General features: G+C 37.4%; 2 protein-coding genes across 4 annotated transcripts in view; one reads left to right on the top strand and one right to left on the bottom strand.

Moving 5' to 3' along the window:
• Positions 1-240: 240 nt before the first annotated feature.
• On the bottom strand, positions 241-1,928 carry LOC134203112 (elongation factor 1-gamma-like). Its single transcript, XM_062678078.1, has 2 exons — positions 1,654-1,928; positions 241-1,546 (listed from the first exon to the last, which is right to left on the bottom strand). The coding sequence occupies exons 1-2, from the start codon at positions 1,801-1,803 to the stop codon at positions 1,340-1,342; spliced, it is 357 nt and encodes a 118-aa protein (XP_062534062.1). The 5' UTR covers positions 1,804-1,928; the 3' UTR covers positions 241-1,339.
• A 968-nt stretch (positions 1,929-2,896) lies between these two features.
• The window catches only part of LOC134202899 (zinc finger and BTB domain-containing protein 18-like), a 58,381-nt gene continuing 43,067 nt past the window's right edge, over positions 2,897-18,210 (top strand). The window contains exons 1-2 of one of the 3 annotated variants that reach the window (XM_062677922.1): positions 2,897-3,107; positions 3,189-4,234. In XM_062677922.1, the coding sequence (XP_062533906.1) occupies positions 2,974-3,107; positions 3,189-4,234 (1,180 nt within the window). In that variant the 5' untranslated portion in view covers positions 2,897-2,973. Of the gene's footprint in view, positions 3,108-3,188; positions 4,570-18,210 lie in introns of those variants that run through there. The other 2 variants (XM_062677976.1, XM_062678024.1) reach the window with 2 other exon arrangements.

Genomic DNA, 18,210 nt, shown 5'->3' with positions numbered 1-18,210 from the left:
CGTGTTTTTAATGTTTTTCTTTACTTTTTTTTATTGTTTTGCTATAGAAGTACAATAAATTTTAGAATTAATGTATTCCAGTATTCCAATAAAAATACAATACAATTTATTTAATGGTTTACAATTTATTTTACTAACAGAGAAAAAAAATCCACATTTCTCGTGAGGTTCAAAAAATGATTCAAATCTTTACAAACCATTATTACACTTTGTAATATTAAATTGTAATGCTGTAAATCATTTTTTGCGTCTCGCAAGAAATGTCGATTTTTCCCTGTTAATAAAATTAATTGTAAATCAAAAAATCATATTGTAAATTTCTTTTAAGTTTAATTAAAATCTATCCTGATTCAATTTTAGTCAACAATCAAAAATTAACTTTTATGTGTTTACTGTCAAAAGACGAGTTTAGCACAATTCCATTTTCGACATTGTCGAGTATCAAGTACGAGACACTGAAGACGACCTTACAGTTGAGGTCGAAATACGTATATGTAAAAGTATTACGAGGTGGTGGAATTAAATGGAATTGTGCTAAACTCGTCTAATGACAATGAAAACATTCCACTAAAAAATGGCTAAATAATTTTCTTTTTAATGTGTTGTTATTATACAGGCTGTACTGAGTGTTTGTATTATTTTATGAACTAAGTTTTTTCGGATCTTATTTAATGCATGGTTATTTGATTTTCACGATTTTCTGTTTGATTTAGAAAGATAAGAGATGAGAATACAAGTTACTCCTCTTTTTCATCATTACCTTCAAGCCGAATGACATGGCAGCAATGACACGTTTGACTTCCACCTGATTAAATTAACCTGATTCAGTTTAAGAGAGAAATTAACCTGATTTAGTTTAAGAGATGAGCCAGCCTCGGGCTGGAACCCTCTTTGATAAAGACAAAAAAACTGTGCCCGCTGTTATGGCTGAGTGCCAGCAAGCATTCTTGAATATTTCCTCTTGAACATGCGGCCTCCCTTATCGACACCGGATCAGCTGAAATCTCGGCTGAAGTATTGTTTCAGCACTTCCTTGGTTTCGTCTGAGCTGGTATCCAGTTTCTTCCACTCGTATACACTTCGTAATGCACAGTTCCTGCTCTCGCGAGAACCAAACGCTACCGTACCAGCTGAAGTAGTTTGCTAGTTGAACTTCTGTCAGAAGTAACGGATGGACTTAGTTCATCTTCGTTCGAGTAGCAATGCTTGAAGTCGCCAAAGTTGTACCGGATTGAACGTTCCCTTTGGCAATACATGGAACAGAACCACCTCGGCCTCGACCTCGGCGACATCTAACAAGGTTCAAGGCAAGGTTCGGCCTTGGCTCCTTCTCTTTCTTTCATTCCTGATGCCCAGCTCCTCCGGTCCGTATGATGGAAAAGACCCAGGTGCACACTGCCGGTAGCAGCTCATTGTCGGTTAGGGACAGGAACGACAGTACTTTGGGCTTCTCAATATCGGTCTTGCCACGCAGCTGAACCATCGCGACGTAGTATGCAATTGCGTTCCTTCTGGTCAGAAATTTGATAGTGTCGACGGCAGAAACCTATAATAAATTTGTCAATTAACTGAAATATTTTTTCAAAATATCAATTGAAGATTGTTTATACTTGTCACTGGGTTCTTTTGCACCAAACAAATAAATCATCTTACCTTTCCGAGTGGGAACTTCTTCAGGAAGAAGCCGCTCTTGTTGTTCTGATGACCAACAGAAAAACCGACGTAACGTAACCTTAGCTCCGGTTTTGGTGTTCGAATGGATCGTTTCCAGCCTTTTGCGTTGAGCCGCTGCTGATCTGCCATCAAACTACCTCGGGATACCCAAGCTCCCTAGTCGCCGGACATGAAGATACCAAAGGATCAATTACGATGATCACGACTAGAGGCCTCTAATCACGACATTCTGATTGGCAAGATAAAAAATAAACATAAACTCGGATCGGATACAAACGAAAACATGGTCAAAACGACAGTGTTGCTAGAATGATTTTAATGTCTCTGAATGAAATAAATATATTTAAGAGAGAAATCTGTTCTATTTTCTGCAGTTTTAAACAATTTTTCAATTGTGTTGGTGTATGAATGCGTTATTTTATCTGCGGATCAATCCACTTTGCAACTACGGCGCCTCCCATTGCAGCAACATAATGATTTCATTTTATTGAAAATCTTTCATATATGAATACAACACTGCTGAGGAAACCAGCGACCTTGTTCAATTTTCCCCCAGATTCAATATAGAATTATAGTGTTCTAAAATTTGCAGAGAAACTGAATCTCTTTACTCTTAAGAGTAAAATCAGAAGTGATTCAGTGGCGATGCGGTGCAAAAGTGGGTGTCGCCACAAGAATTTTCCAACTTCTTGGATGCTTCAATATATAGTACAATACTATAGTATTTTAAAAACCATATTATTTTTAACATCAGAAAAGATTTTCTGATCAACGAAAAAGAATAATTTTGAATTTTGATTAGATTTTCCATCAACAATTGCAAACAATAAAAACATTATAGAATTCATTGTTGACATTAAGGTTCATTGTGGTTTTATGGTTAGTACAATATATGTGTATTTCCACCGTTAGAAAACTACAATAAATGTACAGTAGATTTTATTGTTTGCCACACAATCTATAGTATTCTAATGGTTTTAACCATACAAGGTACTGTAATTTTTTATCCGGGCGTGTTGATGAGAAATGTCGGCGAGACCCTAATGTCCATGCATGTCCATGTCATCCGCGAAACAAATAAATTGACTGTATCTGTAACAAAAATGAAACAATCCCCCACCTATTGCGTTACGTAATATTTGAACAGACCCTTGACAGCAAAAAAGTGACAAATTATTGACAACAAATTTTGTTCTCACTTCTTGCGTCAGCTGCCAACGCTGCCAAAACGATGTCGCACCCTCCCCATGGTCACACCGCACCATCATCGCTTGTAAATAAAACCTGGTCCTGCAATATATGCGTTGGTTTCCGGACAGACGCGATTGTGAAATAAGAATTCAAATTCTGCTTAGGAAAGCAAAAATATCCGCAAGCGTATCTTGTGCAACGTACACACAATCGTCGGTGGATGCAATGGAAAATGATGAATAGTAAGTATTTTTTGAATTGATCCACAATTTCCAAATACAATCCTACCCTTAACAATTTTTCGATTCCTCACCCTTCCGCAGCCCATTGGAATATTTCTGTAGACTGTGCGCCTCGGAGGGGGTTGTCATACATCCGCTGTTTCCTCCCGGCGACGAAGATCCGAAAGACGAGCTCGTTCGTATGATCGACGTTTTGACGTCGGTTATTCTGACCCGAACGCAGGACTCCGGTGCGGTCATCTGCGACAAGTGTCTGCAAATGTTGGATTTGTTTTGCCAGTTCCGAGAAGAATGCCTCCGGCAGGATGTGATGATTCGAACACGGAGAGAACTCGAGAAAGAGCGACAGGAGGAAGAAGAGCGACGTTTAGCTGCTGAGCAGCAGCTGGCGGCGGCCGCAGCCGCAGTTGCTGGAAAAGTAGCACAACATCAAATAATTCCTATAGAACCGGACGTGCTAATTAAAGAGGAGGAAGAACCTCCAACGATTGTGATAGATGACTGTAAGGACGAGCCAGATGACGAGGACGACGACGATGAAGATGAAGGGGAAGAACCACAGTCAACAGATTCTAGTCTTGTATTAGCCAACAGCAGTAGTTTCCAGTCACCGGCAGAGATTTCGCTCTACTCGCAGACGAGTAGTCTCTCAATTTCGGTGCAAGTGAATCAGATTTCCCTCGGTGGCAGCAGTCCCGGCTTAATTGGGCTGCCGGTACCACCATCTGCGTCGTCGCCACCAGCCAACATTTCATCGGATTCGCGCCCCGCTCGGGTGGCATTCCGAAAGGGGAAACTGGACCCGAACAAACCCCCGCCGGACTGCGAGGTGTGCCAGGAGAGCTTCGCAACGCACTACGATTTCGAGCAGCACATGGACAATGTTCACGCGTGGGACCGGGGCACGCGATGCTCGCTGGCGTGCGATCCGTGCCAGATGCGATTTACGAAGTCCTACAACCTGAAGCGGCACATGTACGAGGTGCACGGCGAGCTGGCGCCCGGTTTGACGGTGACAGCCTGCGAGTACTGCGGGCTGAAGTTCCTCCGGGGGTACACGCTAAATCGACACATCACGAAAGTACACAGCAAGCATCGGAAGGCGAAAAAGGTGATGATCATTAAGAGTAAGTAGACTGGCGGGGATGGGTGGGAGAAGCGAGTGGCCATACTTTTTTTTTCTTACGATGGTGCGTGATATAGTAGGACAGGTGGACAGTAACCGGATGGAATGCAATGGAAATGATAATAGTGATGATTTGTTTTGGCGATTAGTTTATCCCGTGAAGCACACAACAATGGCAAAAGAGTAGTTTATTTGCATTCCATTTGGTTACTTATAAAATGCATTTGTTATACGAATGAATTCAGTGAATAATGTCCCACCCAGGATAATTAGGTTCTATTGACAGTAAGTACTCTCTTTCAAACACATTGTGATCCCAGTGTAGATTTATCAGAAGATCCGGTACATAATCGCCGTTCAGCATTTTATGAAGATAATTGATCGAGTATTAATAATTATAAGATATTTATTGTTGAGAGCATTGGGCAAAACCTGGTAACATAACATTTAATAATTACGGCGGCTAACTGATTATTTAGTTACTGAATTTTGAATATTTGGAAATTGATATCAATATTAATTTTGCATACTTCGGGCATCATCATATTGTAAATATTTAAATTTTGTCCAAAATAACTTTTATTCAAAGTTATTTTGGAGTTAAAATATGTAAACAAATCGGTGATTTGAAATTGTGTGCTTCTAAAACGAAACCAATATTCGAGATCAAGGATGATCTGCCGTGCAGTCATTACAACCACGTAGTCGAATTGATAGTTTTGTTTAGATTTGATCGGAAAAAACTTGTGAATCCGAAATTTGGATGTATATTACTGATTGTGGTTTGAAGCTTGAAGAATCTATGTTAGTTGTTTTAATAACAGAACCTGCATAAAAGTAATTTCAAATTTAGTATCTTTTCATGATTTATTAAGGTCTAAATCCCAGGTTAGACATCCTTTCATTGAGTCAAAACATTTTCCATGAGAACAAACACAACGCAGGCCGTTTCTCAGGCGTTATTGGGCTTCTTTTTTACCATTATGTGTTTTTTTAAATCTAAGCAATATCTGATCTTTTTTTTAAGTTTTTCGATTAACTGCTGACGTTTCTGCTATGCGAATTAACCACCGAAAAAAAAAAAAAAAAAAAGAATTCACAAATCGAACTGAGCTTTATTTTTCCATTCTGATTTCAAGAAACCTACCTAGGCCCTAAATATTCTACGTTAGCAGTTTGCCCGATCAGGCGATCGGGGTCTGAAGTTCATTGTCCACGTTTCCTATGCGCTGCGTCAGCGGTCCTGGTGTTCGTCGACGATTTGCTATTTGTGGTGTACCTTGGTGTCGCGTCTTTACCATGGGAATTGTACTTTTGGTGTCGGCATCCGATGAATGGTGTCGAAGTCCGCGTGGTTGCATTGTTAGCTGCTTTCCCCTTAAGATTGAATCGTCCCGATTGAATTTCGATGCGTTCCTCAATTTCGGGGCTTTTGGATGAAGTTTTTCTTCTGTGGCTAGCGTAGAATGTGATGCTTCCTAGAAATATACAAGTATAGCCCCAAACTTATGGTTCCTTGGAGAAAATGCTGGGTTTTTGTCAGCTGGATTTCTTCCCGAAACGGGCTTGGTAGTCATATGGCTACTGCTTCTGCCTCATACGCAGGAGATCGTGGGTTCAATCCCAGGTCCGTTCCATTCTCCTACTTTGTATCTTTCTCTATATTTCTCATGCAGGGTTGTTACGACTACGGATTTGGGGCGGATTTACATAACGATTTTAGGACTTCGCGCGGGTTTGGCACGGATTTAGTTTGGGATGAAAATTTATTTAATAAAATGCTAGATCTCAGGATTCTCAGGACGTTTATTTGAAAATTAGCTTTATGTCTATCTAGATAGACTTTATTTTCGTTAGCAAAAGTTATTGAAAATAAAATTTACGCTTGCAGTCAATTACTCACATTATTTTTCGGATGTTTACAAACCTTTATTGAATGCCATGATTACACACTTGAGCATCCATGAAACAAATGTTATGAGTGGAGGGGGGCCAGATGTTCCGAGGTTTTACGTTCCATGTTACAGAAACGACAGATATCATTCTGAATCTGGCCAATATTTTTCAAGTGATATCTGCTCGGGCAGTGTCCGGTTATTAGGCCAGTGAAGGTGCAAAGAGCTCTCTTGCTGAGCTCCAAGAGCTTTTCGGTTACTTTAACATTGGGAATTATAAATCTCTTTGATTGAGCACACTTTTCGGCAACCAACCAGTTGGTCATCAACCTTTGTGCTTCCCAGGATTTCAATTCCATTTTTATAGTACAGCATGATATACCGCAGAAAGGGTGTGAGCCAATAAACTGTGTGTTTGAACCTAGTTTTGCAAGCTCGTCTGCTTTTTCATTACCTTCAATGCCACAGTGTCCTGGAGCCCAGAACAGATTTACGGAGTTCTCTTGGCACACTTTTCGCAATGAAAGAATGCAGTCACAGACAAGTTTTGATGTACATTTAAAGCTACTTAATGCTTTGAGTGCCGCTTGACTATCTGTGAAGATACAAATATTTGCATATTTATATATCCTCTCTACACAGATATTTGCACATTTCATTATAGCAAAAATCTCCGCTTGGAACACCGTTGGATAGTTTCCCATTGCCACTGAGATCGATATCCCAGAGCCGAAGATTCCTGTTCCCGTTTTTGTTCCTATTTTTGAGCCATCTGTGTAGAATTTCATGGAACCGTCCCGAACAGTGGGACCTCCGACTTCCCAGTCCATACGTGATGGCTCACGTATGTAATAAGGAATGTCATAGTTCTCCACAGGTTTCATCCAGTCTCCACGCATATTCATCACTGGCCCATATTGAAAATTTTGTGAGATACTCAAGTGGCCCACTAAATCGCCTGACTTGAATAACTTCAATCGTTTAAGTTTTTGCATATTCTTTTCCGCTTCTAACTGCACGAATTCATACAATGGTAGCAGATTTAGAATTGCATCTAACGATTTTGAAGGAGTGCTACGCATCGCTCCCGTTATAGCAATGGACACTAACCTTTGCAGTTTTGTCAGCTTCTTCTGTGCAGTAGCCTCTTTTATTTTTGGCCACCATACAAGAGCAGCGTATGTTAGTTTTTGATGAATAATGGAAGTATACATCCATTTAATCATTTTTGGTCTTAAGCCCCATTTTCGTCCAAATGTTTTAGAGCTTATCCAGAAGGCACTAGTTGCCTTTCCGATCGCACACTCAATATGAGCATTCCAGTTCAGTTTAGAATCCAGAATGACTCCCAGGTATTTGACCTGTTCACTAAGCTGAATTTCTAGTCCTCCAAGCTTTAGAGCTTTTAGATCAAGTTTTCTTTCCCTAGTGAATGGTACAATTACAATTTTCGACGGATTAATGCTAAGGCCTTCCTGAATACACATAAATGGATAAGTTTTTAGAGCCCATTGCATTCTCTCAGAAATGACATTGTCGATTGCCCCTTCCACTATGATGACAATATCATCAGCAAAGCCTACATCCTCGAAACCTTTTTCCTCTACGCTTTTTCAAAGATCGTCTACAACTAAGGACCACATTAGTGGTGAGAGGACCCCTTTTGTTGATCATACTGTAAGAGACGAACTTCACAGCTCTGAATAAATTTCTCTTTTTGCACCATTTGATAATGTTCGTGTCGAAGTTTTTTTTCTTCATGGCACGATCCATTGACGAATAAGAAGCGCGATCGAAAGCTCCTTCAATGTCCAAGAAAGAACAAAGTGCTATTTCTTTTACCGAAAGCGCTTTTTCCACCTTAGATACCACTGTATGAAGTGCCGTAATTGTTGACTTACCGGACTGGTAAGCAAACTGGAACTTAGACAGTGGATGTTTAATCATGTAATTTGAGTTGATATAATCACTCAACACCTTTTCCATAGTTTTCAACAGAACTGATGAAAGACTAATGGGCCTGAACAAGGAATGTAAAATAACAACATTGGCAATGACAACAACATTGTCCTCTCTCGCAATAAGCGTTTGTCCCAAACTGCAACAGAATAGGACAATTATCGCCTGCCACGCATTTTGAGAAGTAGTCGGTTTCCGATGATGTTTTTGGTTAAATTAGTATCAGTTATCATAGATTAGACATAAACTCAACCATCTGTTGACATTATTTGCGTTTTACTTCTGAAATAAACAAGTTATCGCAGTTTGAAAAGTTTACAACAATTACCTCTCCATGTTTGTTGCAAATAAAATGGAACGCAACAATGTCTTTATCCTCTGCAGATGGGGACAAAGAGTTATCGCTATTCTCTTTTGTCGCTTGTTTTTCGCATTTTTCAGCAACAATTACATTCCTTGGGCCTGAATGATTTAGGATGCGTCTTATCTCGCTTTCCTATTTTTGGTATGAAAATAAATTTTACTTTCCTCCATGAAGATGGAATATAATTGAGTCTTAGACTTGCCTTGAATATCTCAATTAACGGCGGAATCAGCACTGATTCTCCGTTTTGAAGCATTGCTGGAATTATTCCGTCCGGTCCGGCAGATTTATAAGGCTCAACAGATCACACTGCATTCTCTACCCTGGCTTTCGTAAAGATATCGTCAGCCAAGGCTTGTGCAACATTTTTCGCATCATCAGACATTTTAGTTGTTCTTGCTGAACATCTTTGACTTTCAAACGAACCACTTGTTGTTGGGTCTACACACATAATCGATCCAGGAAAACGGGTTTCCATTAATGTTTCACCAGAAGTTTGTGTGGAAAATCCATCCTTTTTTTCAGATTCCCTAGCTCATTAGTATGATCTTTTGCAAGTGCCCTCTGAAGTCTCGCGACTTCTGGAGTATTGCTAATATTTTCACACGTTTGAACCCACGATCTTCTTTTGGACTTTCTTATTTCGTTATTGTACTCAGTAAGTGCACTCCTATACGGAGTCCAATTCGAGGTTCTTTTTGCTTTATTAAAAAGTTTACGAGAAGTCTTCCGCAGTTTCTCCAATTTTGAGTTCCACCACGGAACGTCCCTGTTAGAGGACGACTGTTTCGTAGGACAACTGTTGTAGAAAGCATTTAAAATCTTATCATTTACCTTTTGGGAAAAATATTCCAGTTCTTGAACTAAATCAATCTTTCCACCTTTTGTAAATGGGTCTGAATTTAAATATTGCTCATATTGTTCCCAGTTCGTTTTTCTAGCGTTTCTAAATGAAGTTGATGATCGTTTTCCCCAACTCCATTCAAACACAATATGTCTATGATCTGACAATGATGTTTCCTTGGAGACATGCCAGTTTGCAATTCTTTCATAAATCGCACCGTTGCACAGTGTCAGATCTAAGACCTCTTGTCTAATTGCATTAGAAAATGTTGGATCATTTCCCCTATTGCAAATATCAATATTATTGGATGAGAGATATTCAAGTAAGCATTCACCTCTACTGTTGATATCCGTACTACCCCACACGGTATGATGCGCATTAGCATCACAGCCAATGATGAATGACTTGTTATTCTCTCTGCAGTATTGGATAAATGATTCGACCTCAGGAGGAGGGGCCTCAGGATCATCACCCGGAAAATAGGCCGAAGCTACAGCAACCTCAGCTTTTCCATTTTCCAGTTTTTTTCAGTTTTTTCAAATCACGTTAAAAAAGAACAAAAAAAAATCTTATGTTTCAGCGATTTTCTGCATGGAATTTTCCGTAAAGTCCGCGTAAAATTCATCTGAATTTCCATTGGAATATTTGCTGAAGATTCACCGGGAATTCTTTGGAATTCCACTGAGAAATCTTTGGATATCTACGGAAAAGTCTTCGGAATTTCAACGACAGTTTCTTCGGGATTACCAATGGATTTTTTTAGAACTTGAATGGAAAATCTTCGGGATTTTGAAAGAAAACTTTCACGGAAAAATATTTGATTCTGTCACCGAAAATTCTTCGAGTATCCATGGAAAAATCCTTGCGATTTCCTTTGCAGTTTTGATGGAAAATTTACCAAAATTCTCACGACACATTCAACCGAAATTTCCACCTCAAATAATTTGGAAGTTCTTGGGAATCCCACGAAAAGTTCTACTTATTCAAAGTCTCCTTAATAAAGATTTTAAAAAAAGTTCAGCTTATTTTTTACGATCCATGAAATTTCGGCATGGAATGTTTACTTAAAGTTCTTAGGAGTATCAACGGGAGTTTTAGGGTCATCAATCGAAAACTTTTACGAAATATTCTTTGGAATATCGACGTGTTTATCTTAAGGATTTACACTTGATAGTCTTCTAAATTTGTTCTAGAAATTCTTCAGACTTCCCCGAATTTGAACCGGCGTGGAAAGTTATAGATCAGTGTTGTGATAGAATACAGCAGCGCGCTGATGCGAAAATGTCAGCGCACACCTCTAGAAGGAATTGAATCTATCGGGAAGTTTGAGATCTAGTTTCTGCAGCCGTGCACAGAGAATAAGTTTGATTTTTTTTTAAACTGAATTTGTTCTGTTTTCGAAATAAGCGTTTTGTTGTAATGTTTTATATTAAAATGGATTTCTTGTTAATGGATTTTAATAACTTAATACCATAACTCGTTACTGATCTTATTTCGAAACGTACAACACATATGACATGACAATTTTTTGGAAAAGTCTACGTAGACTTTCCGGGGTTGGGGAGGGTTTTGGAAAAGTCTATGAAAGTCTATCAGGGGGGAGAGGGGGGGTTTGAAAATATGAAAATTTGGTCTACGTGGTTTATGGACAGCCCCTTGTTCGCTTGTAACCAACATCTAGTTTGCTTGGACCTAGCAGTCAAGTTACCGGTACTGAAAGTGTCAAACGGCCAAGTTATAGCCTATTCAGATTAAACTATTTATGATCATTAGAGTGGGGCGCAGTTGTATGGGAAAACGAAAACTTCGTCCGATCGAGTGAGATCAAGGTTTTTCTGAATCGTTTTGGGACCCCAATTAACTGTGCAAAATATGGGCTCGATTGGTTGCAACCTCGCATGCCGCATCGCGTTTTAAGTTTACATGGAGATTAGTATGGGAAAACGTTCTTTTTACATTTTTGCTCTTAGCGGCTTCAATTTATCATCAATCACGTGACTCAATAGGTTAGCATATAGCCTGGAAGATGCCGAAAAACTTGGCCGAAGAAGGTACGCAGCTGGAAGGTCTGCAAAAAATATTATTACGTTTCGAAAATTGATTGTTCAAACCATATGCAAGAAATCAATGTTTCTGTCAGCACTACCGGACAACCTGTAATTGTCAGAGGGCAAAACCCATTTTCCTTCTAGTCGGAATTTTTACTTTGTGAAATCATTCCGAATATCTCCCATTAGCTCCAAAGTCCTATAAAATCAATAATTTTGAAATAACACTCAGTTAAATTATTGCTCCACGTAGTTCGGCAGTGCTGGCAGAATAAATGATTTTTTGCATATGGTTTGAACACTCAATCTTTGAAGCGTTATAACTTTTTTCGTGGACGTTCCAGCAACGTGCCTTCTTCAGCAAAGTTTTTCGGCATCCTTTGGGTTATACTTTAACGTAATGTGCCACTTGGTTTACGATGAACTGAAACCTCTAGTAGTAAAAATGCAAAAATATACGTTCTCCCATACTAATTTCCATACAAACTTTAAACGCAATGCGGGAAGCAAGGAAGCAACCAATCGGTCCCAAATTCTGCACAGTTGTTCAGGACCCAGAATGGCTTCGAAGAACCATTGATTTGAAAAAATGACCATGACGCCCCACTCTAATGATCATAAATATCATGATAAACAACAACCTCATTTCAATCAAAGGTAATTGCCTATTTCCGGGGATTAAACCACCCGACTTGGACGTTAATTTACAATGTTATGAAAACTCATATGTGAATATGTACGTTATGTGGAAGATATTGATTTGAAAAATGTATTGGAGGTAACCACTTTCCCTTCGATGGGACTCGAACCCATGACCCTACAGTTTTCAAATCAATATCTTCCACATAACGTACATATTCACATATGAGTTTTCATAACATTGTAAAACAACCTCATGCCATCCCCATACATTCAATTTTCTTTCTCCGCTTTAACACAATATGTATTACGATAAATAATCTAATTCTGATTAGGCTATTAAGCTTATTGAAGCATATTTTGGCAGAATAATTTCAATGGTTACAGCGCCACTAGCGTTCTATTACTGCTTAACTATAAAAACCTTCGGAAAATGCTCCGTTTATTCTTTTGAGATTCTTTGGGATTTTTTAGGAACTCTTTCAGAAGAATTCGTTTTGAAATTCCTCCGGGAATTCTTTTCGGTTTTTATCTTGGAAATTCCTCCAGAAATAATTTAGAAAATTGCTAATCATTCTTATAGACACTCTTTTAGTGATTTCTTTGAAAAATTCCTTGGAAAACTGATCCCGAAATTCCTTCGGAAGTTCCTCCAGGAATTGCTTTGAAAAATCCTAACTAATTTAGTATTTTTTAATATATTCATAAAGAATTTCCGAGGGAATACTCAAAAGAATTTACAAAGTAATCCCTAATTGATTTCCCGAATAAATTCCTAGATTTCACCAAGAATAGCTTCGGAAATTCTCCAATTTAATTTTCCTGCGCGTTTCTCAATATGTTTGCTTATTTTGTTGCATCTAACTGGCTCTTAGCTACTTCTTATTTTCTGAATTAACTCAAACTTAATTAAGCTTCCAAGTGATTTAAGTAAAGATAAAAATTACTATCATCAGAATCGTTTCCAATGTGACAAATAATCGATATATCTATTCGGAAATTATTGAGCTGGCACTTTCGATTCTAATTTGAGTTATTCGTAAAATGAGACAAAGTTTAAAATACAGAAAAGGAAATTAGAATATAGCAATCATAAAAAGGCTCTAATAATAATTTGTAATTAGCATGTCATATCAGAAAAATAAAGTCTGTACAATAAAGAGAACAATGAAGTTCATAGCCCTTACTCTTCTCAATTGATAATTATTCAATTTGCAATTTATATCTTTGATCAATATTCTGGACTGGACAGATGTCGAGAAGTTTTCCGTCCATAAGCATGGAAACTTGGTCATAAAAAATTTCATAAATTTATGTGAACCATTGACATTTGACTTACCCCCACCCTAACTACACAGTAAACTCAGATCACTGGAGTCGGTAAAATTTTACCGGGTTTTCAAACAGCTGAACGTTCGGTTATGAGCCCGGTAATTTTTTTGATTACCGAACGCTCAGTAAATAAAAATTAATCTGAACTGTCAAAAATTGCAGTTTGTTCGGTAAAAAATTGACGATGTTATCAGTAATTTTACTAACGGATATGTCAATAAAATTACAGGACGTCGGTAAAACATTAACATTTCTTTCGGTAAAATTTTATTCATTTTACGGATGGATCAGTAAATAGATTAAAGATTTTTTTTGGAAAAGAGAATAGAATGTAAAAAGGAAGACAAAAAATACATTGTAATATTTAAGAAATTATGAGTTACTTTTTGCCCTCCAAACATCAATTGGAATTATGTATTTTTTTCGATATTTTTGTTATATTTAACTGCCTCATTTCCAATTAGTTTTCAATGAAAGTTTTTTCCTCCATCGCAGTTACAGTCTCAAGCATACTGATCCCATATGCAATTTTTGTGCGATGCTTTTCTTGTTATACTGGCGGTCAACAAAACTATATTCATCAGTGGACTTCACAACTAGAATGGATTCTAGCCGAACCATGAAGTCAAACAACAAAATAATTTGTTTTCACAAAATAACTTGTGAACGCCGGCACAAACAGAATTGCATCGTTTAAAACGATATGAGACCACTATGCTTATCACATCACATGCAAATGATAAAAAAAAACTAAAAATTGTGAACTCACAAAATCTCCCTGAAGCAAAATCGCGAATTGAAGAGTAATGCAAGTGGCGTCTGTTTCTTTTCTATTTAGTTTCAATTGTTTGTTAACAGTTGTCTCCGGTAATTTTTCAAGTATATTTGATGAAATGTTCGGTAAAGTTATATGTTTTACTGTCAGTACCAGTAGTTTATTACCGAACAGCCTATAAACTAATGAATTGCCGAAAAATTCAGTAATTTCTTCACGGTGTACAGTAATATTTTTTTCCATTTACTGAGTCATCGGTTAAAATATCAATTTTGACAGTAGTTTTACAATTATCTCAGTAAAATCATGATTTACCGAACTAAAACTGTAAAAATAATTACCGAACAGCGAAGTCCTTGTTTAGTGTGTAAATATATTGGATTTCTAAAAAAAAAAAACCTTTAAAAATGTTGAACCCGTTTCATATTCGCTAATTCTGCGACAATATAGATTTTCATCAGAAGATGAAATGTCTGTTTACAATATGTTAATATTGTCAGATACTTCAAGGTCGAATATAATAGGCGTATTTGAAAACAGGCTTTATTGCGCTTATTAGCAGATGACAATTCCTGTTTAAATTGAGCTAATGTCGCGTTAGTATTATCGGACAGTACATTGTCGTCATGATTAGTAGACGTGTAAACGGGCCATCCCATTTAATCAAATATCAAAAGCAGGGATGCCAGTGGATATTTTCGAATGTCTTCACAGTCGAGTAAAAATGTCTTCAAATGTCTTCAATATCAAAATTACGATTATTTGTAAAAAATTTCAAAATCCAATAGGTTTGTAACTTGTTAACACTCAAATTGTTAGAGTTCAAAAGAATACTCTTTTAAATCTTCATGAGTAAGGGCAATGACTTTCCCTTGGATTTTCTAATGAGTCTTTAAATATAATTCCAACGGATTTTTCTAACTAAATTTCCTTGTGGAATTCTTCTGAATTTATTTTTAAAGACTTCTTTAACTTCTACAAGATTTCCTGAAGAAATTTCCGGAAGAAATCCCTGATGGATTTATCGGAGATTTATAAAGGAACTCCTGAAGGGATTCCCGGAGGAATTGCTGTTGGAACATCCAAAAGATTTTTTGAAGGAACTTCCAGATAAATTTCTGAATGAACTTCCGGATGAAATGCTAATGGAACTTCCGGAGGAATTACAGGAGAAATTTCGGAGGGATTTTCGGGAGGAATTACTGAAGGATTTTCCTGAAGAATTCCTGGATGATTTTCCTGAGCAATAACTGAAAGGGTTTGCAGTGGAGTTCCTGAAGAAACTTCAGGAGGAACTTCTGGATAACTTTTTGGAAGAACTTCCTGAGGTATTGCTGCAGAAATTTCCGAAAGAATTCCAGGAGGAAATAACAGAGAAATTGCAGAGAATAATTCCAGAGGTATTATTGGAGAATCTTTCGGCAACATTATTGGAGCACCATCAAGAGGAATTCCTGGAGAAACTTCCGAAGGGATTCTTGGAGGAATTTTCGTACGAATGCCTGCAGGAGCTTCGAGAGGAATTCCTGGAAGGAATGCTGCAGAAAGTCATGAAAAACAAACTATAAGGAATTTCTGAAGGAACGACTGGAGAACTTTCCGACGGAATTCTTGGAGGATCCTACGGAAAAATTCTGGACGAACTTATGGAGGAGCTCCTAGAGGTACTTTCAAAAGAAATAGTGGAGAAATTTTCTGAAAAATCTCTGAAGGAATTGCTGGACGAATTCCTGGAGGAGCTTCATGTGGAATTTCAGAAAGAATTTCAGAGATGGATTTACTGGAGAAATTCTTAGAGGGATTCCCAGTTAAAATACTGGCAGAGTGCCCAAAGATATTTTTTGAAAAAATACCGAAGGAATTCAAGTTAGAATTCAACAAGAAAGTGTAACGAGTTTACCCTGAACTTTCTACTGAGTCTTTGATAAAAACTCTGGCGGATTTATTTATGAAATTCCTCTGATTATTTTTCTGAATACTGAAATTATTATTTATTTTTGATTTGAAATTGAAAGATAATTTGAAAAGAATTTTTAATTTTAATTCTCTTGAATTTCACGAGAAATTCCTCAGAATTATTTTAATTTTTTCATTTTCAATTTTCATGATTAATTTTTTTATTTTACACGAATCAATTTTATAAAACGAATTTTTACTGAAAATTATTTTGAAAATCCAGAGAACATTCATCGAGTTCTTCAAAATTTATTCTTATTCTCGACGGGTATTCTGGAAATACCGAAGAGATCAGATGAATTATAAAGAAATTTACAAAAATTGGATCTAGTCCAAAAAGTCATAATAAAATTCTATCTTTTTTGCCGTTTGAAATAAATGAGATCGGTCTCAGTCGGAACCGGTCAAATGATCCGGATCTCTAAAGTGAGTGAATGATTCGTGGATTATTTTTTAAAAGATCCGGTTCACCAGATCAGCAAATTATTTGACCGTTTGTTAGGAAATAATAAAATAAAAAGTTCATTCTTTGTAATCCATACGTTTGTAAACAAGAAAGAGTAAAGTTATTATCAGTACGATTCAAAAGTGTTTCACTTTTTTTTTGCATTATCTTTCCTTTTTGTTCTAATTGGGTCCTAAAATGAAGAATCGATATTCGATTTTCTTTCAGGGAACGATGAAGGTAATCATTCTAAACGTGTCAGTTTTTCTTTAGACTCAAAAATCGAAAAGAACATTGTTTAATTTGAAATTGAAAAATAGATGAAAATGCTTCCTCGACATTTTCGGTCTTGTTTGACGTACGGATTCAAACGCACTAGCAAAACACCGCAGGGCACTTGACTCAACCTTTGACAGTTAATATATGGGACTGACGTTTTGGGCTGATGGTTCATTCGTTCTGAAATGTTGCACAGCCCAAAATTTGCCTTAAAATGAATTAAACACAAAATTTTAATTTTAATGATTTAGAATTTTACCAGAATTTTTATAACAACGGTACAAGTATTCTTGACCGATGCACTATCATTTGCAACCATAAACGAGGTAGGGCTTTAGGACCCAATTAGAAGTTGAAAGATCCGGATCATTAGAATGAATGACCCAGATCTGAGCCGTTCATCAAAGTGATCCGTTTTGCCCATCTCTAGGTCATTGCGTTCTGATACAATGATCGAAATACCTTTTTAACAGACACGTCGAAAACGCCACTGTAACCAAGGTAAATTTAAACAAATGCTGCCATCGGGAATTTTTTAACCAGCACATAACTAAAAAAAGTACGTTTGACGTCTAATGCACTTGTCATAAGACGAGTTTGTAAGGTAAGGTATAATAGGTAAAGTAAGGTCGAAATACGTATCTGTCAAGGTACAATCAAGTGGTGGAATTAAATGGGATTGAACCAACTCGTCTCATGACAAGTGAAGACATTCCACTAAAAAGCTCAAAATAATTTTCTTAACAAAGTCTAAAATGCGTTGTAGTTATCAACCTCAACCGACTAAGCCCGAGGCATGGGTCTATTATGTATAACTTTTGTAATATTTATATTATCTGCATTTAGAAGTCGCAAAGTTTATAAGTTAGTAATCAAATTATATTTTCTATTCGCTGACTTATTGATTGTTTTCAAGTATTTTTAAATACGAAAGTAAGTCTTCAAATATTTTAAAAAGTCTTCAAAATGTCTTCATGAAATAAATGTCTTCACAGAGATTCAAATGTCTTCAAATTGAAGACATGTCTTCAAATCTGGCATCCCTGATCAAAAGCGCTTTTGCTTCGCGTTGCTTATACAAAGCGAAACTTTCGTCATGGAACGCTTTGAGGAAACAGAAATGCTCGCGCTTTACTCTTCTATTTTGATTTTGTTCTGGTCGCGCTCTCTTCACCGAATCGCGCATGCGCAGTTTGAAGCGGTTCTCGATAGGCACCTAACCGTGCACTGCCTGCGAGATACGCTTTGACTACCTATACATCGCCGATTGCGGTTAGAGCAGATGATCCACACATACAAAATAATGCGTGTACGATGCATGACAAAACGTTCTCGACTGAAAGTTCCGTGTTGATATAACATGTGGTGTCGGTGGGTCGGTTTGGTATCGCAGAGAAAAATATAACGCGTCCCCATCGCAGCATTTGATTGCCTTACCTTA

This window comes from Armigeres subalbatus, chromosome 1, assembly GCF_024139115.2.
Source record: "Armigeres subalbatus isolate Guangzhou_Male chromosome 1, GZ_Asu_2, whole genome shotgun sequence".
Classification (NCBI taxonomy): Eukaryota; Metazoa; Arthropoda; class Insecta; order Diptera; family Culicidae; genus Armigeres; species Armigeres subalbatus.
This window is presented reverse-complemented; position numbering and strand designations above follow the sequence as displayed.

Coding starts and splice junctions, on each gene's coding strand:
- LOC134203112 (XM_062678078.1), bottom strand. CDS start 1,803: ATGGCAGATCAGCAGCGGCTCAACGCAAAAGGCTGGAAACGATCCATT. Junction 1,547..1,653: donor AGAAGTTCCCACTCGGAAAG/GTAAGATGATTT, acceptor AATTTATTATAG/GTTTCTGCCGTCGACACTAT.